Source organism: Ascaphus truei, chromosome 8 (assembly GCF_040206685.1).
Source record: "Ascaphus truei isolate aAscTru1 chromosome 8, aAscTru1.hap1, whole genome shotgun sequence".
Classification (NCBI taxonomy): Eukaryota; Metazoa; Chordata; class Amphibia; order Anura; family Ascaphidae; genus Ascaphus; species Ascaphus truei.
Window position 1 is genome coordinate 62,652,625 of NC_134490.1, and position 27,994 is coordinate 62,680,618.

The following is a 27,994-nucleotide window of genomic DNA, read 5'->3' on the forward strand; positions in this document are numbered from 1 at the left end:
TCTATTCTAAACCCGATTAGATCTATAGAGAGGGTATGTCTACAAACACCATTCAAATCCCTGTCGCAGAAAAAAAATGGGATATATTGTCCGAGATCTCCGCTGGGTTTACCGTCTCTGGGAATGCCTCTCTTTCATGTCTGTACCATGAAATCTTCAGGCTTCTGTTTTCACTAAAGTTGGCTACACAACGAGGAATTAAATCTAATGAGCTAACTGTTATTCCGGATAATTACCAAAAGACTTTAATCATGTGTAATGTTTTGAGGTTCCCCTCGGATCTCCTGAGCCTTTCCCAGCACCCGCAGCTGCTGACATCCGAGTCACTTGAACAAGTCTCATGGAGCTTGTATCTGGGTTTTCTGATACGTCTGGCCCTGAAGGCAGCTGCAAGTGTCACAAGCGGGCACTGTGAACACGAACACCTGGCACACTGGAATCCAGCCTGCTCTAATTAAAGCACAAGCTGATGTTCAGGGGAGGGGGGGAATACATCCAGTGTAAAGTAACATGCTACACTATGTCAATACTGTAAACTTTCGATTAAACGCCGGGGCGTAAATAGTAGCCTATGCTTGAATTATAGCCAGGTAATAGCGCAGAAATTGAAAATAGTGGCTGGGTCTCAAATAGTGGCCGGGCTAACCTGCACGGAATCCCCTTAGCTAGCAGAGGCTCCCTGCACATGTCAAGGGGAATCCACGTTTATGGCAAGTTTGCTTACCAGTGCCGATGCCATTAGTTTTAAACATGCTGTTTATTAAATTTGTTCGTTAAGGGCGCCGATATAAAATGATTTGCGTGTGAGCAAGCAGATGCTAGTGACTGTTCTTCTGAGGATACCAGTATTTGACAGCACCATTTATTTTTTTAAACTGGAATGTTAGATTGTTTTAATATTAATAGAAGCAGAATGTTTTTATGTAGCTACCTACATTTCTATTGTATTACAATTGTATTATAAAACCCATACAGCTGAAATCTTTTAGACTTCACACACTTTAAAAAATCCATGTTTTATTTTTCTTTATTTTGTTTTATATTAAACTTTATTTGAACATTATTTTGATGTCATTTGTAGCCGGGGCTTAAATAGTAGCCTGTGCTTGAATTGTAGCTGGGTACAAGCACAGAAATTGTAAATGTAACAGCCCCGGCTATTATTCGAACATTTACAGTATTTAGTATCGTTATACACTTCCAATTATACGTCCTCTAAAAATTGATCACTTATTGATTGAAATTAAGAAGTATTATCACTTACTCACTAAGGTGAAAAAAATGATGTACACTTAAATTGTTAGAGTCCTTATATTACTCAGTCAACATTCCCCTTTGGTCTATTTTGGTAATTTAGGCAACAATATTGAATGGACAAAGATTATCTGTGCGTGCACCAAATCCATGGCCAGCTCACCTCCCTGAAGACATGGAGGGCCATATTTAAAGGGCTGTGCTAAGCAATAAGACACGTGTGTGCCATTCACGTGAATGAAATATGGCAATTAATATCTAGCAAAGCTGTGAATTAGGATAGTTTCAGATCCTTTTGAAAAATGAAATGTTCCGTTTTGGAATAATAAGGGGATGATATACATAATATGGAAGAGCCACCACATTTTGGGCTAGTTCCAGGGTGATTTAGTATGGTACAGCAAATAGTGACAAATGCCCCTTCCCTCAACCGCTCTACCTTGAGAAAGTCAATATTTCTGTATACAATGTGCACCAAATATTAGATTTTAAGCTATACCGGGCAAGGATTTGTTGTACCTGTGAATCCCAAGTCATGTAAATACACACACACACACACACACACACACACACACACACACACACACACACACATACATATTTCAAGTCAACAAAATTAACATATTACAGGCATACCCCACATTAACGTACGCAATGGGACCGGAGCATGTATGTAAAGCGAAAATGTACTTAAAGTGAACCACTCCCTTTTCCCACTTATCGATGCATGTGCTGTACTGCAATCGTCATATACGTGCATAACTGATGTAAATAACGCAGTTGTAACAGGCTCTATAGTCTCCCCGCTTGACACAGCTTCGGTATAGGTAGGGAGCCGGTATTATTGTTCAGGACGTGCTGTCAGGCGCATGCGTGAGCTGGCGTTTGCCTATTCGGCGATATGTCCTTACTCGCGAGTGTACTTAAAGTGCGTGTCCTTAAACCGGGGTATGCCTGTATAGGATTTGTGTGTTGCACAGTGATTTTATTAGTAGCTAATCATGTCATATTGAGTGGACTGGAATCATTCCTGACGTGTGATACAACTATTTACAAGAGGTCAAAGTCTCCATGTAATATCTGCATTCTAATTACAGTTGTTATCACAGTATACTAGAAGATGTCTTGTGATATTTAGTTTGCTTTTGTATATATACACATACATAGGTACAGAGATCACACTAACCTCCTAAATTGCCGGTCCCGAAATGCCTTTGAGTTCCAGACTCGAGGGTCTATAATGGCTACAAGTACTAAAACAAAGACTGCAAGGAGAATAACCACAAGAGCCACGCGTTGGCGAGAGAAATGGCTTACAGAGGGCAGGCTGCAGTGCCAAGATACAGGAAACAAGCAGGAAAAGCTAATTCTGAAAAACAAGAACATACTACACATCATTCACAGGGCATCAAACACCCAACAATCTGCTGTGTACAACCATGGCAATTTCCTTGTTCCTCGAGCTATTCCTTTAATAAAACGATCATATATTATTTTTGATGCAATAAAAACAGCTCGAAACGTCGAGTCCCTGCTCTGAACAGCTTACAGTTAAAACATTGTTGTGTCATATGCACAGAGATAGATTAACTGGCCCAACATTACAAGAGGGTATAGCAGAAATACAGGCACTCGGTCTTCCAAATCCAAATGTATTTATTGAGCCAAAGTGAGCCAACGTTTCGGCTGCATGGATCAGACTTTGTCAAGGTGAGGGACACAATTTAAAAAACTGGGGATCTTCCATGCCACACCGGAGCCACCACTCCCTTAAGCACGAGAGAGGCCAAAACCATGACAACAAACCTATTTTATTCTGTTGCTTCCCATCACAACACAGCATATATCCAAAAACAATGTAAGGATTACCTGGCCATAGGCACCTCTCCCAATCAACTGCTCTCTGTGTCTTTGCACCACATGTCACCTTTTTCTCAGTCTGCCCCAGGGAAGTGACGTCATAACTTCTAGCATTGCTCCCTCCTCCAGCCCTGGCAGCATAAAGGGGAAAAAAAAAAAGGGTTACACCTGCCAGGTAGCCTTATGTACAAAGCAAGGTTTACACCTGCCTCCCTCATCTACAAAGCAAGACTGACATGTCCAAGATGTAGATAATTAATTGTAAGGATTAGTGTATTTATTAAGACAGCTAACACTGTTGAAAACAGATAATGATTGAACACATCATCACTTTCACTCAAGATTACAATTGGTATTCGTCATACAAGAGAAATTCACATAGTTAACCCCTGACAGCAAGTCAACGTTATGCTCGGTCACATACAGGGTAAAAGCAAATATCTGAAGTCCTTAATCACGTTATCAGGGTTGAAAAACTATCATGACTACAATTTTATTAACTGTATTGGGTGACTCACTGGGCTTAATCTGATAAAGTAATTTGTTTAAGTGCTCACTGGTACAATAAAATCGTTTTTACACAAATAATTGTATTTAACATCGGGATTTCTGTTCAGCTCACAGTGAGCTGGAGTTAAAGCTCACATGCATAACAATAAAAATGGATGTCCTAACAAAACTCAAAAGCAAGGATGAAAAAGATGCAAATCCAATGGTGACCTGTTATTTCTTAAAAACATTTCAAATATGATGGAAATTTTATATATTGTCTATATTTGATGTAACCCCATCTCTGTCAGAAGGGGTGCGAAGAATTGCAAGCAGCTCTGGCAACAATAGTTTAAATCATTTATTCTATGTATCCATTTCTTATCATTTTGTATTTACACTAATAAATAAATGTTTCTGATTTATAGGGATGGGGTGAAATGGAGTTTGTGATTAGTGTCATATATGGAACTGTTCCCTCATGAAGTTGCTCCTAACCTTATCCTTACCCCTACCCCCATCTATTCCTACAGTACCTCAGTTCCCACCCCTGATCTCAATCACACCATTGAACCCAATGATACCTCTACTCCCACCTATCCCCTACCCTCATCATCCCACCCCTAGCATTGATCCTAATCATAGTTATACCCTTAATCCATCCCACTCCTACATCAGCCCCACCCCCACCCCCACTCCATCATAACACCTGTCTCATGCTTAGCAACACCTCTATCCCATCCTGCCTCTGGTACCCCTATGCCATCCACACACCTACCTCTGCCCCATCATCCACACACCTACCTCTGCCCCATCATCCACACACCTACCTCTGCCCCATCATCCACACACCTACCTCTGCCCCATCATCCACACACCTACCTCTGCCCCATCATCCACACACCTACCTCTGCCCCATCATCCACACACCTACCTCTGCCCCATCATCCACACACCTACCTCTGCCCCATCCCACTCTTACCTCTGCTCCAACCACACACCTACCTTTACCACTGCCCCATCCCACTCTTACCTCTATCCTAATCCCTCCCCCTGCGCGCTCCTGTACCCCAGTACCCCGCGCCCCTCACTAACAATAACAACAACGCTCACTCTCACCACCCGGAAGTTTGCAGCCGGCAGCATCTCACCACGTCTTCGTTCCTTTTTTTTTTTTTTTTTTTTTTTAATCAACAACTTTATTGAAACGCTAACATTAGCAGTATGGACAATAACATCCCACGTGGCCCTGTAGCTGAGCAAAGGGATCAGAAATCAGCCACATGCCACATCACACATGGGACTGATAGGACAGGGTGAAGCTGGAACCAGGTCTCAAAGCATGTTCTCCCACGTAGAAAGAGTATGAGTGATAGTTGGGTGGTGAGAGGCTTTCCAAAGTAAATATACTGGATATATTATTGTGAGTTCATTTAATGTTTATTATCATCATGGTATATTAGAATAACGTGTCTGCCCTTTTCCAGTGCGATCGATCATTTGCAGGGTATATGGAAATGTAAATTTGGTTGTTATTATCGTTTATTTGTAAAGCGCCAAATATTCCACCCGCACTTGAGGGATGGAGTATTCCTCAGGGTGGAGTATGGTCCAGCCTAACAGCTTATCCCATTTAGGCTTGGGGGGGGGGAGAATGTTAGGGGGTGTTAGATAGCGTGGAGTTTGATCCAGCCGCATTGCAGGTCCCAATAGGGTGAGGGAGTTGGTAGAGGTCAGTGGTATGCTAGATAGGCTTCCTTGAAAAGGTGAGTTTTCAAGGAGTTTTTAAATGTCTGAAAGCTAGAATAAAGTCTGATGGTGCGTTGTAGGGAATTCCAGAGAGAAGAGGCAGCATGGGAGAAGTCTTTTAGGCTGGAGTGAGCGGAGAAGGAAAGGCGGATGTTATGGGCAGAATAGAGGGGGCGTTTTGGGTAGGATGACCATGCATCATGAGTGAGAAAAGACGGCAGGATTTTGTGAGGACTTGAATGTGCGGAATGAAGGAGAGGGCAAAGATGGCCCTTAGGCAGTGGGCTCTGGGTCTTGATGAGATCCTGGTGTTATTGACAATGAGGGAGAGTGGGTGTAGGGGTGGCAGTAGAAGAGGGAAAAGTAGTTCTGTTTTGGACATGTTAAGCTTCAGATAACGGTGGGATATCCTGGAGGAGATTGCGAAGAGATCATTGGTGACACAAGGCAAGAGAGGGGGGGAAAGGTTGGGGGAGAAGAGGTCACTTTGGGTATCATCGACATAGAGATGATACTGAAAGCCAAAATATGGTATTAGTACCAAGAGAAGAGGTGCAGAGTGGGAAGACCAGAGGGCTAAGAACAGAGTCCTTGTGTGACCTCAACAGAAAAAGGGAGTGAAGAGGAGACAACAGAGAAGGAAACACTGAAAGAGTAGTTGGATAGGTAGGACGGGAGTCAGGAGAAGGCTGCTTCACGAGGCCAATGGAGGGGAGAATGTGCAGGAGAAGGGGTGATCAACAGTGCTGGAGGAAGCAGAGAGATCTAGGAGAATTAGTAAGGAGAAATTACCCTAAAAGTTAGACTTAACTGTGAGTAAGTCGTTGGCCACTTTTGTTAGTACTGTCTCGGTGGAATGTAGAGGACGGAAACCAGATTGTAAAGAGTCAAGCAGGCAGTTATGGGCGAGAACATGAGTTAAGCAGATGTATACAAGCCACTCAAGTAGTTTGGAGGCAGAGGGGAGAAGACAGATAAGGTAACAAAGAGGGGGGTTGGATCAAGAGAGGGTTTCTTTAGTGATTAGTGCATGTTTAAAGGAAGCTGGGAATGCACCAGAGATAAGAGAGAGGTTAAAAAGGTGACTATTGGATAGGGCTTAGTGCGCCAGAAGGGATTGGAGAAGATGTAAGGGAATAGGTTCAAGGGGCAAGTTGTAGGGTTAGATGATTGGAGGAGCACGGAGACCTCATCCTAAGTAACAGTAAAATGAGATGAAGGAGGAATGTGGGTGTGTGAGGGAGATAGGTGGTGCATAAGGAGACTGAGATTTAGAGATGTCGTGTCTGATGGACTCAATGTTACCGGTGAAGTAGGTGGCAAGGTCTTGGGCTGTGAGTGTAGGTGAGTGCAGGTGTGGTGGCGCAGAGAAGAGAGTTTAAGGTAGCAAATAGAAGTTGAGGGTTAGTATGAGTGAGGAGAAGTAGGTTTGCTTGGCAAGGGAAATTGCAGTGTTGTTGAAGGAGAGTATGAATTTATAGTGGAGGACATCGGCGCTAGAGCGTGATTTCCTCTAGGAATATTCAGCAGTGTGTGAGCACGGGTAAAGTTTGTGTGCCATGGTTGTGGCTTAAATTGTCGGGGGCTATGTGTGGTGGCAGAAGCCGTCTTGTCTAAGGCTGATGAAAGTGTACTGTATAGAGAGGTTGCTAGGTCTGGGCAGGAAATGGTAGAGATGGGAGAGAGGAGAGGTTGTAAAGATGTTGAAAATTGGAGGGGGTCTATACCATTTAGGTTTCTGTATGTGCGTGTGGGAGTAGATGTTGTGGAGAGTGCAGAGGGTAGAGGGAGGCTAAAGGTTAGGAGGTGATGATGAGAGTGAGGGAAGGCGTGTTAGTGGAGCTAGACTGAGCAGAAGCAGGAGAAAACCAGGTCAAGGGAGTAGGAGAGGTGATCCATTGGGAGAGACCATAGGAGAGGTTAAGTAGAGAAAATATGCGCTGAAGTGACATTGGGATTTTCGATAGGTTTGTTAAAGTCTTCCAGGATGACAGTAGGAGAGTCAGAAGAGAGATATTGAGGAAGCCAGGCGGCAATGTCAAGAAATTGAGAGGTTTGTCCATGAGGAGAGAAGATGACTTATCGGTTATGGCAATAATTATAATAATAATATAAATAATATTGTGATTAAATGTAATTCCTAACTAGCACTGCCAATACATTCAGCATTGTACACAGTACATCACCATTGCCCACTGGGAGTGACTCACAGAGCTTACACTTTAATTTAGCATATAAAGCATAGAAAAGAAAAGTGACTTCCCCCAAATCTCACAGAATACACCCAACACAATGTAATAAAGCTCCTCATAAAGTTCTTTAAGTGTGTAATGTCAAGGTGCATTAATTAAACTAACACAGGAGCTTGAATAGCTGGTTAAACTTGCTGAAGGAGGTTCTGTTACAGGTTTTTAGAAGCGTTAGCGTCGGTCTCTTATTTCAAGCTGGCAATGACAGCACATGCTTAATCTTCTGGCTTCTGTCCAAGCAAAATTACTACATATATACAATTATTATTTCTAAAATTCCTACTAGTATGATATAATTATTTTGCAAGTATTTTGATTTGTTAGTAGCTAAGAGTTCTTATGCCTGTTTAGGAGCCACATTATTTAAGGCAAAAAGCAGCCACTTACTGTGGCAGACAGAAATTGGTCTCGTCATGCAAATAGCCGGGTTTTTATTAGATCTTGCCATTTCTATTTTATTTAACCCCGGTGTTGTATTGCAAATCCATTCAGCAGAAAAAGCGTTAAAAGTGTGTTTCCACTTATTAACACAATACAGCATCTAATCATGGTAATGCCAACTTCACACATAGAGTTAAAGGAAATTATAATGTAACACGTGGTCGCAAGTAGTCTTGGTGTAGCGACATTTCCTTCCTTAATGAAAGGGCCTTTTACAAGGTGTGGTCATTATTTTATTAATAATACAGATTGGTTTGGAGGTCACGTGAGGTTTGATTACTACTACAGATGCAGGCCAAGACTTTGACCCATGGTAAATCTAAGACACAATACAGCCTATTCATTACAGCTTAGCACTGTCTAGTAAATGTGGGCCACATAGCCTTATATTAGCAGGAACTGGAGGAGTGAGTGACATGTGCAGCTAGGCGTATAGGTGCCACAAACCAGTCGCACTTACGCAATAACACACGTGGTTATTGTCAATGGGGTCAGAGTTTCCATCCCCTTATAAATCTGGTGTCTCTTCTGTACTTTTTCTAGTTCCATAATGTCTTTTTTTATGGAGTGGTACCCAAAACTGTACCCCATATTCAAGGTGTGGTCATACTAATGCTTTATACAGTAGCATAATTATGCTTTCTTCCCTTCCTTCCATACCGCATTTAATACAAGATAAGACCTTATTTGCCTTTGTAGCCACTACCTGACATTGGGCACTATTGCTAAACCTGCTGTCTAGAAGCACTCATACATCCTTCTCTATCAAGGCTTGACCTAAGTTTGCCCCATTTAATTTGTAAGTAGCCGGTTTATTCTTTCAACCAGTTTTCAATCTAGGTGCAAATATTTTTTACTGAAACCAATTCCCTTTATTTTGTACACTAACCTCTTGTGTGGCACTGTATAAAAAAAACCTTTGCAAAATATAAGTAGACCACATCAACTGCATTAGCCTGGTGTCACGGCTGTGCTCGCCACAAACCTGGGTCGGACCGCGTGGCTGAGGTGGGGTTGTAAAAGCACCGACCTTAGACCGCGCAGGCGGATCCGGATTGCGCAGTTCGTAGTCGTATGTAGCAGGATCAGGATAGGAGAAGACAGCATCGTCGGTGGACACGCCAGGGTCAGGACTGGAGATATCAGGGTAAACGTTGTTCAAGCAGGAGTTCGGCAACAGGTAGTCAGTAGAGCCCCGCTTCAGCTTAGGAGTGCGGGAGTGGCTTCTGCGCGTGCGGCGACCATGGCCCATGGTACTGGTCTCAGGAGGTGGTAGACAGACCAGAGTAGCACACCGCCTAGCTGCACTGGTAAACCAGTGCTTCAGCGCAAGAGTCCTGAGCGGGCTGGGGAATCCTCCGTTTCAGCGCAGGAACCAGGACACGGCCTCTCTAGATTAGGGAAAGAGTAGGCCCCAGGAACCAGGAAGCTGAAGATACCCAGGGAAACCTCCGCTTCAGTGCAGGAAACAGGAACAGACCGCTGCGTGAATATAGCAGCCGGTCACAGGAAACAAGGAGCTGAAGTAACAAGGAGAGTACTCAGCTTCAGCACAGGAAACAGGAACTGACCGCTGCATGAGACTAGCAGCCAGTCACAGGAACCAGGGGGCTGAAGACAACAAGGAGAGTAGTCCGCTTCAGCTCAGGAACAGACCGCTGCGTGACACTAGCAGCCGGTCTCAGGAACCAAGGCGACAGACAAGACAAGGCTTATGGCAGAACACAGAGACATCCAGGAAGGACTATGCTCGGCAGGGAGCATTGTGGGAAGGCAATACTTAAAGGTCCGTGAACCAATGGCAGAAGGGGCGTGTGGCAGCATTACTTTGGTGAGTGAATCCAGGCTGCAGCAAACATCAGGAGAAGTGCTCCAGGACCGCACAGGTCTGCAAAGTATGGCAAACAGTAAACCGAGGAGCGGATTCCTTACAGTACCCCCCCCTTCACGTGAGACCTCCGGGCGAACAAGACCACTCGTAGAGTTGGGGGACCAGGAGTTGTTCCTGAACCGTCTAGGATTGGTGTTAGAGTCATAGTCCAGAGACTCGTGGTCACTCCTTTGTGTACCCCCACCCCCCGGAGAGAACTGCGGCCAGACAGGGCCATCCATGGGTCTCGGGGACATCGAGTTGTTCCTAAAAAAATTTAGGCGGAAAGGGGATCCGTAAACGAGTAGTTCCTTGGTGAGTACTGTTCTAGGATATGAGAGTGGTGGTAGAGATATAATCTGGGCAGAAGAACCCCCACTGGGAGCCCAGTCTTTAGTAATGGGACCAGAATTTAGGATAAGCGGCCTTGACAGTTGATCGAATATACCCGGGCGACCTTCGGGACAGACAAAGTCTTGGCTGACCTCTGCATGTAGGAATTTGAGAGGGACTTCTCCTCCAGAGGTCTCCCAGGTAGTGGTCAGCGAGGGTATAGGGTGGGTGGGAGCATTTCCCGGTATTGGTATGGAAGGTGACAAGGCAAGCAGTAAACCAGACATAGAGACCGAAATCTTGGGATACGTACAGAGTATTTCCAACTCAAAGGAAATAACGGGCAACAGAAGGTTCCGAGGGGGAAAACCATTGTTTCACAGAGGCAGAGAAGCACTCAGCAGTGGAGATCCCAAATACTGGGGAACCCACAGTGGGAGATAGTATTGTCTGGGGAGTAGGAATAGGTTTTGGGGCTTTAATATCAGAAACTTGAGAATCAGGCAGAGCAAGGGTAGCGGAGGGAGGGGTGCTAACCTCAGCAGCTGAAGTCTGTACTTCAGTGACAGGGACCTGAGAGACTACAAAAACAGCAGCGAGTAAAGGAATTGACTCCGGAGCTGGAGGCTCGGAATCCATAACAGAAACATCTCACAAAGCTGGGGTACCGATAGGAGAACTAGCGTCAGGAGCTGGTGCCTGGGAATCAGTGACTGGTAATGGGAGAGTAATGATGGGAGTTAAAGAGACAATAAGCTGTAAGTTGGAACCGTGGAAACTCTCAATAGCAGAAACCTTTGAAGTAAAAGGAGTCTTATCCAAAACTGCAAGGGCCCTAACAAAAGGGGTGCTTGTCATGACAAAACCAGATTTAGGCGTGTTTACTAGTGCAAAAATTCTGATAACGGGACTCCTAGCCAGTGGTGAGGGTGTCAGGGTTTGACTAGTGAGAAAATCAGATATAGTGATAAGTGACTTAGAATCAATCACTGAGGTTCTAGGTTTGCTGGACATGTGTGAGAAAGTACCCTTTAAGACAGGAATTTTAATTTTTACCCCGAGTAACCCAACGGTTGCTGGAGCACGTTTAGCTGCAGTGCTGAGGGACTGAGGTTTAGCAAGGGCAGTAAAACTAGATAGCTCAGATTTAAACACCAGGACTTGTAATATAAGCAGGGTGGTCTCAGACTATACTAAGGGGGTAACAACAGATATGCTGATCCCTGGAGGGTTTGCATGGGCAGAGAAATCAGGGGAACTAACAGCAAGGACGACCTCTATAGAAAGAGATTCTGAATCTGAAGGGAGGTTTTTACCTCTCCGAGTATCAGGGCCGGCAAGGCAAATTTCAGAGAGAGGGGAAACTGTGTGCAGGCTTCTAGCTAGCACATATGAAAAAGCGTCGCTTTTGAGTGAAAACAGTGTGTCAGCAAACCCTCCTGGGAACACCACATGAACCCCAGGAGGGGCATACTGACCACTGTACGGTTTTAACCCTAAGCTTTGAGAAGGGGATAACACAGACAGTACACGGGGGGGTAATCATAACTGTACTGGTCTCTGAAGTGGGTATTTGGTAAGGAGTGTCAGGGAAACCAGAAATGACTGCAGATTCCACGATGTGGGGACTATGTGCTGAAGCAGGGATCATTGCTCCCTGGGTGACAGACTGATTCAGCGAAGTACCCGGGAATGGGAACTCTGCGACCAAGCTTAGGGAAAAACTTGGTAACTGAATATATTTAACTGGAATCAGAACTTTAGCCGAAGTTTCAGGGGGCACAGCAGCTGAGACTTGAGCTGAAGCAGGGGTTTTATAGCAAAAACTAACTAAGGATTCAACAACCTTGGGGAAGTCATTTAATGCAACCTCTGCAGTAGGACTTGGGGACACATTCTCTGAGGCTAGAACGAAGGCATTAGCTTGGAGGCAGCAAGAATTTACAGGAGTTAATGCAGACAGTACCTGAGAGTAGAACATAGAGAGTTTTTCCTCTGTAATAGGTGAGACAAGGGATTTTTCCTCTGGAGCTAGGGAAGTGACCATGGCTGGCGGAGAACAGGGGGTTACCAAAGGGGACTCAGAGAGCTGCCCCACAGGGGTTAATACAGGAATGACCCTGGGAACAGAACTTAGAAATTCAAACTGAGTATGTGAAGGTAGGAGGGATTCGTTTTCTGACAGGGAAGGCATACAGAACTGCCTAGCAGGGGTTAAAGCAGGAAAAACTTCAAGGGCTGAAAAGGGAGATTCAGAGTTAGGAATAGAGGGAAAAAGGGACTTGTTCTCGGATACTAGAGCCTTAGTGTTGGCTAGAGAAATATACGTATATTCCAGGGGAACCTCACAGGACTGATCAGCAGGGGTTAACGTAGACGTATCATTGGTGTCAGAGTACCCGGGTGTACAATCAGGGCTAGGGACCGTGGCAGCTTCTACGTTAGGGGGCAGTGATAGTGAGTCAGTTTGGTCATTTCCTGGAGAGGGAGATACGTCCCCAGGTTTAGCGACAGGACTGGCAGCACAGGTGGACTGCCAAGCGGCAGCGTAGCTGGCGAGGAGAGGGTCATGTTCCTTTATGCAAATGTCCAAAGTCAGGGAAAGTACACGGAGTGTGTCTTGAGCATGAACCAACATGAAGAGAGGGTCCTGTTGTACTACGGGAATGTCCAATGATAAGGCCAAGGCAAAGAGTATATCTTGGGCGTTGGCAAGTTTGATAGGATTCACATTATCCCAGGTTAAAGGGGAACCAGGGGAGCAAACACAAGCGGCCAGAGACTGTTTTAAGTCCTTGAGGCAGTAAGCCTTAATAATGAGATCATTACGGCATTGTCTTTGCAACGGGGTTAAACCGTCATACATAATCTGTTCTTCAATCAGGGGTAGTATTTCGCACAGATACTGGTTTTCAAACTGGGACTGGTCTACAGGCCGGGACAGGATTTCAGACAGAAACATACCAACCCTCACCACAGGGCGGTCCGAGTTTGTGGGGCCGAGCATACTGTCACGGCTGTGCTCGCCACAAACCTGGGTCGGACCGCGTGGCTGAGGTGTGGTTGTAAAAGCACCGACCTTAGACCGCGCAGGCGGATCCGGATTGCGCAGTTCGTAGTCGTATGTAGCAGGATCAGGATAGGAGAAGACAGCATCGTCGGTGGACACGCCAGGGTCAGGACTGGAGATATCAGGGTAAACGTTGTTCAAGCAGGAGTTCGGCAACAGGTAGTCAGTAGAGCCCCGCTTCAGCTTAGGAGTGCGGGAGTGGCTTCTGCGCGTGCGGCGACCATGGCCCATGGTACTGGTCACAGGAGGTGGTAGACAGACCAGAGTAGCACACCGCCTAGCTGCACTGGTAAACCAGTGCTTCAGCGCAAGAGTCCTGAGCGGGCTGGGGAATCCTCCGTTTCAGCGCAGGAACCAGGACACGGCCTCTCTAGATTAGGGAAAGAGTAGGCCCCAGGAACCAGGAAGCTGAAGATACCCAGGGAAACCTCCGCTTCAGTGCAGGAAACAGGAACAGACCGCTGCGTGAATATAGCAGCCGGTCACAGGAAACAAGGAGCTGAAGTAACAAGGAGAGTACTCAGCTTCAGCACAGGAAACAGGAACTGACCGCTGCATGAGACTAGCAGCCGGTCACAGGAACCAGGGGGCTGAAGACAACAAGGAGAGTAGTCCGCTTCAGCTCAGGAACAGACCGCTGCGTGACACTAGCAGCCGGTCTCAGGAACCAAGGCGACAGACAAGACAAGGCTTATGGCAGAACACAGAGACATCCAGGAAGGACTATGCTCGGCAGGGAGCATTGTGGGAAGGCAATACTTAAAGGTCCGTGAACCAATGGCAGAAGGGGCGTGTGGCAGCATTACTTTGGTGAGTGAATCCAGGCTGCAGCAAACATCAGGAGAAGTGCTCCAGGACCGCACAGGTCTGCAAGGTATGGCAAACAGTAAACCGAGGAGCGGATTCCTTACACCTGGTCTACATTCCTACTTACCTTCTCAAAGAAACTAATAAAATTAGTTTGTCACGACCTACCCTTCATAAATCTATGCTGACTATTAATAATAATTTTGTTAGCCATTATGTATTCCTGAATATTAGCCTGTACTAGACCTTTAAGTAGCTTCCCCACTATTTATGTCAGGCTTACAGGTCTGTAATTCCCGGTTGTGATCTAGCTCCCCTTTTAAATATTGGCACCACGTCTGATTATGCCATCCTTCTGGTACTGAGCCTGTGGAAATGTAGTCCTTGAATATTAAATATAATGGTTTGGCTATTACTGAACTTAGCTCCTTAGAAACCTTGGATTTATGCCTCCGGGCCAGGAGCTTTATTTACATACATTTTATCACGCCACCTATGTACGTCTTTCTTAGTTAACCAATTGTTCGTTAATATAGAGGTTGTGGCTTCCGCCAGTTGCAATATTTTGCAACTGACTCATTTGGTAAATACAGAAGCAAAGAATGTATTTAATACCTCCGTCTTTTCCTTATCTCCAATAATGTGCATACCCATCTCACACTGAAAGGGTCCTTTCAGTCCTTTCTCTTTTGTAATATTTTTGTTAGTAAGGTTCTTCAAAAACTTTTTAGGGTTGATCTTATGTTTTATTGCAATCCTTTTTTCATTTAAAAGTTTTCCTAATCGTATTTCCCTTTTGCAACTTTTGTTGCATTCCTTATAATTCTGGTATGAAGCCTATGTCCCTTCGAACTATTTTTTTTGTTTAAGATATTTTTATTGACGTTTCCAGCATAATAAAATTAACAACTGCAGTCAGATGTAATTACTAAAATAACAAAAATAGATAAAAGGAAGGAACCAAATAAAGTTATATAAGTCATATTACAGATATTATAAATGACCAACTGATACATAAATATGGATCCAAGAGACATTTTAGTCGAATTATAAATAAAATTGCACTGCACTTGAGTAACAGTGGTATACAAAGAAAACAGACAAGGAGGAAATAAAAGCGACCTGGGAAAAAAGTGTGGGGGGGGAGGGGAAAGAGGCCCCTATCCACCCCATCCACCGCCAAACCCAACAGAAAGTCTCACATACATCCACCCATCCGAACCAAGTCAGTTTTGTCTTATTTGCCCGATACTATCAGTCCCGGGAGGCCCCTGTTCTGGAGAACCCGGATCCGACCAGTCCGACCAAACCACATTTAATTATCCTCGTCTCATCTCATTTCTCCAGCCATGGATCCAAGGTTCTGTAGAAATTGTCAGTAAATTGTTTCAAGCACACATCAACTTTTCCATAATCATCACATCGTTTATTCATTTCTCTACTGTTTGTCTGGAAGGGGGGACACGTTTCTTCCAGGAGGCCGCTATCGAACACCTAGCTGCTGTTAGTATAAACAAGATCAACCGTCTCAGGGGTTGACTAATATCTTCTACTGGTTTTGCTAGCAAATAGCCTAAGGGTCCACAGGGATTATCAGCTCTGTTGCGTCTCTGATAATATTCTGGATCATGAGATAGAATTTTTGCTCTTGAGGTCAGCATAACGGACCTAGCCCTGCTGGGCCTTTTGCCCTGCCAAATAATTTTTTTTAGCTCTGAGGCTGCTCTCAGGGTCTGAAAATAATATTGCAGTATAGGGAGTATATTCATCTCCCGAACAATGATATCTGGAACTTATCCCAAGTCAGCAGGTCCTTTTTGATTCTGTCAAACAGAGGGGGGTAATTACATTGATAGAGAGAACCGTAATATCTGGGAACTTTAACTCCCAAGTATTTGATATGGGAGGAATTCCACCTATAATTAAAATTCAGTTGTTGTAACTTAATTTCTTGGGCCGAGAGGGTTAAATTTAGGGCTTCCGATTTGTCATTATTAATTTTATAGCCTGATTGTAACAGGGAAGTTATCCCTGTTCAAGTAATGTGCCTCTAATCCAGCAGTGTGGTGGTTAACTGCTGGTAGTCAATTAACAAACACCACCTGCCTGATTAGATTGCTTAGAAAAGCCTGTCTTTTGAGACAGGAAGTGAGACTCCTTAGCTCATACCTGAGCTGAACTTGGAGACAAAGCAGAGATTGTCTTTGACTCTCACAACTTGTCTTGAGCCTTGCCAGAAGACACAGCAAAGCTGCTTTCAAGACACAGGGAAAACTTCTAAACCTGAATGCTGACACACCCTGAGGAAAAGGGAGCTGAACCAGGGACAGAGAAGATTTTCCCTCCAAACTACTACAAACAGATAAGACTTTCATATACAAGACTTTTTATATCTGTTCATCTCATGCTATATGTTTGGGGATGGGAGACATGCTTATCTAAGGGAGTTGTAAACTGCATAGTATTTCACTAGAAATACTCCCAAGTGAATAGAAGCTTTGTTTACCCCTTGTTTGGATGGTTTCCTGATGTTAAGGAAGCAGGCGCAATAAAAGGCTTATTTAATTTCACAATAACGAGTTTCACTTGCATACCTCTGTGAGCGTCCGCCACATATGGTGTCCGAAGTGGGACGAGAGGGGGTCTTTGAAGTTAGAAAGGACCGGAGATTTGTTCTGTGAAATTTTTTTTAATGCTTTTTGCCTACAAACAGTCTGAGCAACTTTAAAAAAAAAAAAAAAAAAAAATCTCATGCAGCAGAGACCATAATTAAAGCGACACACCCAGGCAGGAAATCACTGCACTGAAACTTACAAAACCACAGATGGACTCTTTTCCCCAATCCCAAGAGGAGAGAGAGACTGCTGAAGCAAGTAAACCTTTATTTGCCTATCACAAAGTGTAATATGGTCATTGAAATAGGGCGTTTGCCTTCCAGCCATAGTCAGGGTTCAAGAAGTGAGTTAGCCCTTGAAAGGGATAGGCGTTTGTTATTTTCAAATGTTTAGCTGAAGCAGTGAATACAAATGGTGACCCATGAGCGGTACTGATTCTGCAAGTAATGGCTGCCACACCGCATAGGACTACCAGTTGTGAATGGAGTATATGCAGAAAAATATGAAAATTGATGCAAGACTGTGCTGAAGCAGGGGAATTTTCAATAAACAAGTGCTGAGGGTAAAATTGCCTACTAGATAAAAAAGGAATTGCTGAACTGTGTAAAAGGTATCCCAAAGTGTGAAGAGTGAATGTCATAATACCCAAAGTTGAGACTGAACTCAAGCAGAAAACCACATTATGTGGTTGAAGCAGAGAGATTGCACCTAGCAAGTAAATGGTGTAAAGCAAACAGAAGTTTTTACCTAGCAACTACACATTCAGCATACCTAATGAGAGATTATACCTAGCAAGTAAATGGTGTAAAGCAAATAGACGTTTTTACCTAGCAACTGCACATCTTGTATACCTGATGAGAGAAAATGCATGCACAGTACTGCTGATATTGTAAAACGTCTACAGAGAAAGTCTACAGAGAAAAAGTCTACAGAGATGCCTGTGAGAGCTACGACCTCTACAAGCAAAATATGCACACCTGTAGGACTACCACAATTGGGGGTTCTAGCAAATACAGTGGCAACAACTGCAATAGCGCCTCCTGAGGTCAGGAAGAAAATTACACCTGATAGCCTAAAAATGGAGGACAAGATGCAGCGTTCCTGTAATGAACCCACCCCACGGAAGAGTGGCCCTTCCAGTCCAATAAAGAGGAAGACATCTCTTACGGGGAACCCGAACCGAGTCACATCCACAAAACACCCCAAGAATGGTGGGGGTGCCTGAACTCGGCACAAACAGAAAAGACCGCCCTCTATGATGACGAATATGATCGACAAGAGAAAGAGCAGGAGCAGCAGATCACCCAATATTTCTGTCAGCTAAAGCAACTGCAAGAAAAGCCTGGCGTATATAATGAAGCTGCTAAAGCATCAAATAAAGAAGGAGACCCCAGTATTCCGGATGGGACGGAGTCATCCAAAACAAAAAAGTGGAAAAAGAAAAGCGGTTCTTCACTTACCGTGGAAGGAACAGACACGTCCGCAGATCCTGTGGAGGAAAAGGGGGACCGAGTTGCCCTGCAGACTAGAGAAAATGGAGAATTCGTCCTGCGGTTAACCGAATATCCAGAGGGCCCAAGGCAGGAGTCGTGTACCCCAAAGAAGTGTCTGTCCGGTGCCAACAGTGAGGAACCCTCAACCAACCATCCCAGGGAAGTGGAGCCGGAACCAGTGAGTGTCGATCCCTTGACCAGCCCTGAGGATGCCCTGAAAAATGCCAGGCATGACTATGATATACTCCGTGAACAACTGAAACAAAAGAAAGATGGTTACGCGGAGCTACTGAAAAATAACGTGAAGCTACAGGAACATGTGCTCGCAATGTACTCTGCAGCCAAGACAGAATTGGACGATCTCAAGACTGAGCTAGATACTGCAAATTCTACTATTTCTGCCATGGATGAAAAGCAGACACAATCTGATAAAATGATGACTAAGCTGAAGCGGACGTATGAGGAGGCACTAAAGCAGATGACAGTCTTTCAGCAAGAGGTTCACACTCTTCGCGTAGAGCTGAATGCCTCACAACAGGAGGTCAACAATGTCCGGACAGAGGTGGAAGTATCTCAGAAAGAGTTTCAGACACTCCGCAGAGCACTGGATACCTCACATCATGAGACCAACAGCTGCCGCACAGACCTGGAAGTTTCCAGAAAGGAACTACACAGTCTCACTGAGGAGCTGGACATATCTAAAGAAACTATTGTCAATCTTGATACAGATCTCAAAGTCTCTCAGAAGAAGCTTCAGACCCTCAACCTAGAGAAGGAAGTCTCACGCCAGGAGACTGTCATTCTCAAAGCCGATGTGTGTAAATGGAAGGAGGACTGCAAAGAGGCCCTGAATAGTACAGAGACTGAAAAAAAAGAAAATTCAAGATTAAAAAAAGAAAACTTAAAACTGAAAGAAGAAAATTTTCAGTTGACAGACGAAGTCAAGGAAAGGAATGAAAAGCTACACGAGCTTAAGGAAATAAATAGACTTTTGGAAGGTGAGAAGTTTGAAGCAGAGCACCGACTGCAGAACCAACTGCAAGGTCTCTGTACGCACCTCGAGAAGGCCGAGGAGAAGCAGCGAACTCTGCAGGAAGAAAATCTGCAGGCTGTTAAAGAAATTCAAGTGCTGCAGGAACGTCTGATGACCCAGTATGTCCCCGCAAAGCAGCATGATAAACGGAAGGCTACCCTGAGCGTCACCAAAGCATCGCTAGAGGCCAAGCTTAGAACCCAGGTGACCCGGCACAAAAGGGAGCACAAGAAGGTCCAGAAACTAAAACAAGTAACTGTGGCCCGAGCAAAGAAATTCATAGTGCTTCACAATGCAATCAAAATGTGGAATCAAGCTCAGAGAAAGCAACGCGTGCAGATAAATTCCCTGAGAAGAGACTTGCAAGACTTCTCTGGAAGTGGGTGTGGAATTACAACTTAACCCCAAAGAGGCTGAACTAGCAACCCCATTGAGTGGGAAAAGGGCGGAGAGACAGCTGTAAGAGTGGAAAACTCAAAGGGCTGTTTTTAAACGCTCTGCAACTGCTGCCATACAGTATGCCTACAATAAGACGAGCACCCGACGCAAGGGAAATCTCATGACCGCGCACGTAGTAAAAAGACTATACTTAGAAAAAGTCCTCCTCAAACGACTGAGGGGTGCTGATCTCAAGCACCTTCAGGAGGAGACACGAATAAACTGGGGAAAGGGCTCCAATCCCAGCAGGACTGAGGGTTCTCTTCCTCCATCCACTCTCATTCAAGTCACAGAGATATCTAGAATGAGAGTGGAAGGATGGGCTTTGGCCGTGGCAAGCCCGAGCTTCCCACAAACAGGGGAGGTATGTAACAGGGGAGTTATCCCTGTTCAAGTAATGTGCCTCCAATCCAGCAGTGTGGTGGTTAACTGCTGGTAGTCAATTAACAAACACCACCTGCCTGATTAGATTGCTTAGAAAAGCCTGTCTTTTGAGACAGTAAGTGAGACTCCTTAGCTAATACCTGAGCTGAACTTGGACACAGAGCAGAGATTGTCTTTGACTCTCACAACTTGTCTTGAGCCTTGCCAGAAGACACAGCAAAGCTGCTTTCAAGACACAGGGAAAACTTCTAAACCTGAATGCTGACACACCCTGAGGAAAAGGGAGCTGAACCAGGGACAGAGAAGATTTTCCCTCCAAACCACTACAAACAGATAAGACTTTCATATACAAGACTTTTTATATCTGTTCATCTCATGCTATATGATTGGGGATGGGAGACATGCTTATCTAAGGGAGTTGTGAACTGCATAGTATTTCACTAGAAATACTCCCAAGTGAATAGAAGCTTTGTTTACCCCTTGTTTGGATGGTTTCCTGATGTTAAGGAAACAGGCGCAATAAAAGGCTTATTTAATTTCACAATAACGAGTCTCCCTTGCATACCTCTGTGAGCGTCCGCCCACACTGATATTTTGCTGAATTCTGTAAAAAGATATTGGAGATTGGGTAGAGATGTTTGGGGTTTGATAATGTTAGTATAATAGGAGAAGGGAGAGGGAAAAGGAGGGGAGGGAAAAGGGATGTGCAGCCATGAGATTTCTCACTGGTTCTATGGGCTCCGAATTGTTCACCCATTCTATGCTTCTGTATCCATACAAATAGTAAATAACAGGTAAATACAGCTAGTAGACTGGGACCTTGTCTATAAGATACCTAGAGCTACAGTTAGGTCCGGAAATAATTGGACACTGATGCAAGTTTTGTTATTTCGGCTTTTGCCAAAATAAATTCATGTTACAGTTAATTAATGAATATGGGCTTAAAGTGCAGTCTATCCGCTTTAATTTGAGGCTATTCACATCCAAATTGGAGGAAGGGTTTAGGAATTACATCTCTTTAATATGTAGCCCCCTCTTTTTCAAGGGACCAAAAGTAATTGGCCAATTTACTCAAAAGTGGGCTATTCCTTCGTTATTTCATCATCAATTAAGCAGGTAAAAGGTCTGGAGTTGATTCCAGGTGTGGCATTCACATTTGGAAGCTGTTTCTGTGAGCCCACAACATGCGGTCAAAGGAGCTCTCAATGCAAGTGAAACAGGGCATCCTTAGGCTGCAAAAACAAAAGAAAATCCATCAGAGAGATAGCAGGAACATTAGGAGTGGCCAAATCAACAGTTTGGTACATTCTGAGAAAAAAAGAATGCACTGGTGAGCTCTGCAACACAAAAAGGCCTGGACGTCCATGGAAGACAACAGTGGTGGATGATCGTAGCATCCTTTCCATGGTAAAGAAAAACCCCTTCACAACATCCAGCAAAGTGAAGAACACTCTCCAGGAGGTAGGCATATCATTATCCAAGTCTACCATAAAGAGAAGACTTCACGAGAGCAAATACAGGCATACCCCGCATTAACGTACGCAATGGGACCGGAGCATGTATGTAAAGCGAAAATGTACTTAAAGTGAAGAACTACCTTTTCCCCACTTATCGATGCATGTACTGTACTGCAATCGTCATATACGTTCATAACTGATGTAAATAACACATTTGTAACAGGCTCTATAGTCTCCCTGCTTGCGCACAGCTTTGATACAGGTAGGGAGCCAGTATTGCTGTTCAGGACGTGCTGACAGGCGCATGCGTGAGCTGCCGTTTTCCTATTGAGCGATATGTACTTACTCGCGAGTGTACTTAAAGTGAGTGTACTTAAACCGGGGTATGCCTGTACAGAGGGTTCACCACAAGGTGCAAACCATTCATAAGCCTCAAGAATAGAAAGGCCAGATTAGACTTTGCCAAACAATATCTAAAAAAGCCAGCCCAGTTCTGGAACAGCATTCTTTGGACAGATGAAACTAAGATTAACCTGTACCAGAATGATGGGAAGAAAAAAGTTTGGGGAAGGCTTGGAATGGCTCATGATCCAAATCATAACACATCATCTGTAAAACACGGTGGCGACAGTGTGATGGCATGGGCATGCATGGCTTCCAATGGCACTGGGTCACTAGTGTTTATTGAGGATGTAACAAAAGACAGAAGCAGCCGGATGAATTCTGAAGTGTATAGAGATATATTGTCTGCTCAGATTCAGCCAAATTCAGCTAAGTTGATTGGAAGGCGCTTCACTTTACAGATGTACAATGACCCAAAACATACTGCAAAAGCAACCCAGGAGTTTTTAAGGCGTGGAATAAGAAGTGGAATATTCTGCAATGGCCGAGTCAATCACCTGATCTCAACCCGATCAAGCATACATTTCACTTGCTGAAGACAAAACTTAAGGCAGAAAGACCCACGAACAAACAACAACTGAAGACAGCTGTGGTAAAGGCCTGGTAAAGCATCACAAAGGACAGAGCCAAAATTATGAAAATTGTGTCAGTGTCCAATTATTGAAACCACTCTCATGTTGTCAATTACGCAATTAGTTATGTCTAGCTATGATTGGTTAACATATGTATATAATATGTTTGCAGTTCCATGTCATTTATATACCCCCTGATGAAGTCTTAAGGACGAAACGCATATGGTGTGTTTCGGATCAAGTTTGACATCGAATATTAATTTTATATGTTCCCATATGCGTATCCACAAACATATTGGCATTTGGACTTTATTCTGAGCATTATTGCGATCGAGTCTGATGGATACAGAGCTTTCTTGCGGTGAGGAGTCAGAGACAAGCTCCCGCTGACGTCACAGTTCTTGCGGGACTCCGACCGGAGTGGGGAAGTGCCCGGCGTACAGAGGCGACGCGAGTGGTGTTGTCTGCTGCACATGGTGGAGCCCCAAGACGTTTGCCTTGCTGTTCTACGGACACAGAGCTTGCTTGCGGTGAGGAATCAGAGGCTACCTAAACACCCCCGCTGACGTCACAACTCTCGCGAGACCCCGACTGGAGTGAGGAAGTACTCGGCATACAGAGGCGACGTGAACGGTGACATCTGCTACACTTGGTGGAGCCCCCAAGATGTTTGCCTTGCTGGTATCCTGTACTGTTGGCGATTGAGTATACTCATAACTGCTTATGTTCTTGTTTTGTTTGTGAGTGCGCAATTTTACCTTTACCAGTCCTTTATAAATTTATTAATCTACTATACTATGAGTGCGCCTGTTGTTTTTTGTTTTTTTCTTAGATATCCATGAGAGATTTGGTGGTCCCTCTTTTCAGGCTGCAGAGACTCTGAAGGACAGTGTTTTTTGGATTGGACTTGCACTTGTATTGTATATTTTACATATATTCTTTTTTGTGGTTTTATTGGTTTATTTTAATTTTATTTTTTCATAATCTATATATTGTTTACTATTATTATACATGGTTATTGTTCAAATTTTTTATTTAGTATCCTCACATTACAGTCCTGTGTCAGTGGGGATTTGGTAAGGTGCCAATACTCATTCTTTTTCTTGATTTATATATATATAAACCCTCCCTGCCTGGCTTCCTAGGGAGGTTACATCGGTGTGGTATTTATATGGCTACTCCTTAGGGCTTGCCTTGACTTGGGGTGCTGACATTCGGGTGGCTGGGTGATGAGGTAGCAAGGTTGTGAAATAATGGGCGCCAGGAACTTTTATAGTACAACCGTCATTTATTTATGTCCCCAACTCAGGGACAACTCATACATATCTTGACACGGTGTACAGAGTTTGATACAAAGACATACACAAATACTTATTTTCCATCTGTGTCCACTCTTAACACTTCGATGGAGGTACTCTGACAGTTGCTTAGGTAGTTGTGGGATCCGGCCCCCTTTGTCTCTTTGGAACCCTTTAGATAGTGATCCAACTATTCGAGGCCCCTACAGGAAATCATGATAGGTCTCATTGTGCTTGATCCAATACCTTGCTGTCTGTATTTGAGAACTGCCACTTCCACACAGACTGATGAGAAACTTTAGTGCTGATCCACGGATAGAGCTTATCAGCAGACACCCGGGTGCCCTCTTTTCTTGAGACCCTCTATAGCGTGCCGTATTCCTTTTACTGAAACTGTACAGGACTCTTTCTGTCTTTAAGGGCTCCTTACTTAAGGGGTACTGGCCCTATCTGTAACATAATCAGAGGGGCTTGGTCTATGCAATCATCTTATTAACATACCCATCTCCAATCCCCGAGGCTCCACTCCTCTGGGCCTCCTGGAACCTAACCTTCCAGAACAGTCCCTCCTCCTTAAATACCTCTGTGTGACGTATGGAGCCCCATAGCAACCAGGGTGGGGTTCAACATATATCAGTATTGTTAGTAACACTTTAGGAGGGGGGTTATGTGTGTGTGTATGTGTGTGTAGGCGTATACACATATGTGTGTGTGCGTTTATATACTGGCCCAGCATTGGAAACCTTGCCATGTAAACTAATATTGAGTCACTGGGCTTCATGGTACTGCAGTTAGCACAGACATCTGAATATTACATGATGTGCTTACTGCAGTAAAATGAAGCTTAGCGACTGAATATGAAATACTTTATTTGCAATGAAAAGCTTTGGGAATGCATGATGTCACTTATGCATTGTGCATAAATGTGAGAAAATGAGCAAACAAGGATATCATGTTATGTTAATAGTAAATATGTGTAACTCTTCTTTCAGTCACTCAGCTGGCTGCATAGGAGGAAGGAGGCGGCTCTGGATCCTGTTTCCTAGCAGGATGTTTTAAAGCATGAACCTACCTGTAGGAGAAATCTATGTCCTAGTGATGCTGAGGTGTGATTAATCATGAGTATCTGGGTCTATGCCAAGCAGGATAAATGCAAAATCCAAACAAAACTAAAAAATCCATGTCTATTCAATGGAAACCATAATGTTAATTTTACTATAGTTTAAAGATTACCAATGACAGCATAATACCACTCATTACCAGCAGGAATACAGTCATAATTACAATATTCCATAATAAGTATAGAAAATGAAGGGCTGCTACCCTTGTACAAGCCTTTGATCAGGTTATTTGTTGGGTACGGGCTGCAGTCCTGACACTGCGCCGACAAGAAGAAAAAATATCATAAATCAATTAGAACCTAAACAATGACGTGATTGTTTTTAATAAAGAAGGTGCTTATTACAAGTTTTTACTGTAGGCGGGAATACGCATTTAAAGTGCATTTCCACTTACTCGGCATCATGAGGCTGCATATACAGTAAAAGGCGCATACAATAAAGCTTCTTAACCCCTTCCATTCCAGTTAGTGATAAAAAAATAACTGGTTATCCTCAGTCTGAGTAAGTGAGAAAAATATCATAGACAAATACATGAATGTTCACCTTTTACCACGTGGGCTTCTGCAAGTGAGAGGAGGCAAACGTTTGGTCCTACTGATTGTACACAACGAGTCGTGTTTGTCCCACTATAACTTCTGGTAGATCCTGGACAGGACAAAGGTCGGTATCAGGGCCAAACCCAGGCTTAAGAACATGCTTTAAAACGACTCCGGAAAACACAATGAGCTGTGTCAAAAGAACTTTGAAACAAAATCATCTTCTACTATCAAACCTTTCTTTGTTTTATTCCTCCTTCGACTGTCCTGACTCAATAAGTCGGTTGGTTGCATATTTCCACGTTTTGTGTGCATGTTATTTCCTAGTTTTGTACGCCTGTAACTGATTGCTACATTGTGTGGTCAGGAGAGCAGATTGGTCAAGGCTATTCCCTCTTTGTAATATTTGAAATAGAGAAGTAATTGTAACCCAACTGTGTGCTTGAAACATGTGATGTATTTTTTTTTCTTCTCCGCTGGGAAACAAACATTTCCAAAGCTGGAAGATAAGGCAGGATGTTAATGGCGAGAGAGAAAAGATACAGTACATTTCTCTGTTGACCCATCTCAACTTTATTATACTAATCATATTCCATTATCGTTGGTATGTATGATGTCCTACCAATCAAAATGATGGACCTTCTGTTATGTCTGAGAGATGTTTGATTTGTTATCCTTACTGACATTTCTTATAATGTATATGTCACATTTACAAAACAATTATGAAAATGTTCAGGGTGTAGAAGATTAAGTGATTATTAAGAGGAAGGAACTAGTAAAAGTGAATTTAGCATATGTTTATGCGTGCATATGCCTTTGTGAAAATAATGAACAGATGCTCCTATTGCTAATTTTGTCCAGAAGCTCAGGAATTGAAAACATATATAGTTCTAGTCTCTCAAACAAACATTTGAACTGCAAATATCATACTATGCCTCAGGTCATATGTATGTAGTACCTTTTCCCCCACACTGAGTGAGATCATAGAGCTACTGTGCATTCTGGTGCGGTGCATACCTGTGAGGTTGAGCAGAAGGCCCTGAGAACTCACTGTGGTATGGGGAGGTGTCAGGACAGGTTCTCAGTGATGATCATTTGTAGCGCAGCACCTCCAGCCGGTGAGGATCCTGGTGCAGCCAGGATGGGCCACACTGGCAACATCAGATAGTAGTCCAGACAAGCAGCCACAACGTATAGTTCAACTGGTCTTTATTAGCAGCATGTAGATATCACATTCCCAGAACTAGCACCCAAAGGGCTTGAGGCCCTGCAGGCCCCTTCTCAGCTCCTTTACCTCTTGATGGGACAAAAGGGTAAGTGCTCCTACTCCATAGGGGGAGGGGAGAGAGCCCTGACTTCTGGGAGAGTGTCAGCTTATGTACCCCAGGGGAAGGGCTTGTAACCCTGCCCCATAACAGGGCAGGTCCAATACTGACAGGCATCACATCATCGGCATGTGGCCAGCCAGTATCCTCCCCAAGGATGACACTCTCTTGTTGTTGATCGGAAAATACTAGGGCGCACCAATGTAACTAACAATATCTATGAAGTTAATACATTATACATATGTAGCCAGGTACCCTCCGGTCTCCCCGCGCTCCCGTTTCCCCCCTCCTTACCCTCAGTATGTTATGCAGGGTGCTGCCATGTTAGGTGTGCGCGCGCACGAGCACAGAGTCGCGCATGCGCAGAAGCGGCAAAGGCCAGGAAGAGCCCTGGAAGGTTGTGCATGAGCGGGGCAAGGTCGTGGCGGCCATTAGAGTCGCGCAGGTGCAGTGTCCTATGCGCACGCGGTCACAATGTTAATCAGGCAGCTCAGAGACAACAACTCCCATGATGCTTAGGGAGAAAGCTGCCTGGTGACTCACGAGAGCCAATGGAATGGCTGGATTGCTTCTGAAGGTAGGAAGGACTACTGCCTGCTGGGAGAGGAAGTAAGGAGTCAAGCCTGGGAACCTGAGGTGCAGGTTAGGTCCACAGAGCAGTGCTCCAGGGACTAGGCCAGGGGTACATCCCCAGGGCCCAGTTAGTCCCCTGAGCCACTGTAGAGAAGTAACTGTATGGTGTAGGGAACTGCCTTAAGACAGGGACTCCTTCACTGTACTCATAGAGAGAGAGATGCTGCAGGACAGTGCCTGACTGTTAGTACAGCGTGTAACTGAAAGAGCATCTGACTCCATAGCAGAGACTATTTGCAAATGGATCATCCAGCTGGGGATCCCTCCCCTGGAGAGTCAGCTTGTGTGTCCAGTTCTGCAGAGAGCAGCGCAGTACGCCGTGGGATCACATTGCACTGCACTGATCATCCAAGGATGATTCTGGTTAGGACAATAACCAGGAAGGTAGTATATTAAGTGCACCAACGGGTCCCAACACAGGGAAGCGCTATCCCCCACATTCACATTAACCTTATAGCTGGTAGACACTCAGAGGTTAAGTGCCCTGGCACATTGGTACACCAAGGACAAAGGGTGATGCAAAGACTGATATGTGATGTATTGCCATGATTGACATGGGGGTGAT

At 44.3% G+C, this 27,994-nt stretch overlaps 1 protein-coding gene across 5 annotated transcripts in view; it reads right to left on the minus strand.

Annotated features, from left to right (window-relative positions):
* Positions 1–25,497, minus strand: part of ENTPD7 (ectonucleoside triphosphate diphosphohydrolase 7) — a 46,508-nt gene extending 21,011 nt beyond the window's left edge. The window contains exons 1-3 of one of the 5 annotated variants that reach the window (XM_075612303.1): positions 25,479–25,497; positions 3,124–3,245; positions 2,441–2,623 (exon numbers count right to left, since the gene is read on the minus strand). In XM_075612303.1, the coding sequence (XP_075468418.1) occupies positions 2,441–2,623; positions 3,124–3,131 (191 nt within the window). In that variant the 5' untranslated portion in view covers positions 3,132–3,245; positions 25,479–25,497. Of the gene's footprint in view, positions 1–2,440; positions 2,624–3,123; positions 3,246–4,636; positions 4,656–4,698; positions 4,784–25,478 lie in introns of those variants that run through there. The other 4 variants (XM_075612299.1, XM_075612300.1, XM_075612301.1 and 1 more) reach the window with 4 other exon arrangements.
* Between the last annotated feature and the right edge of the window lie 2,497 nt (positions 25,498–27,994).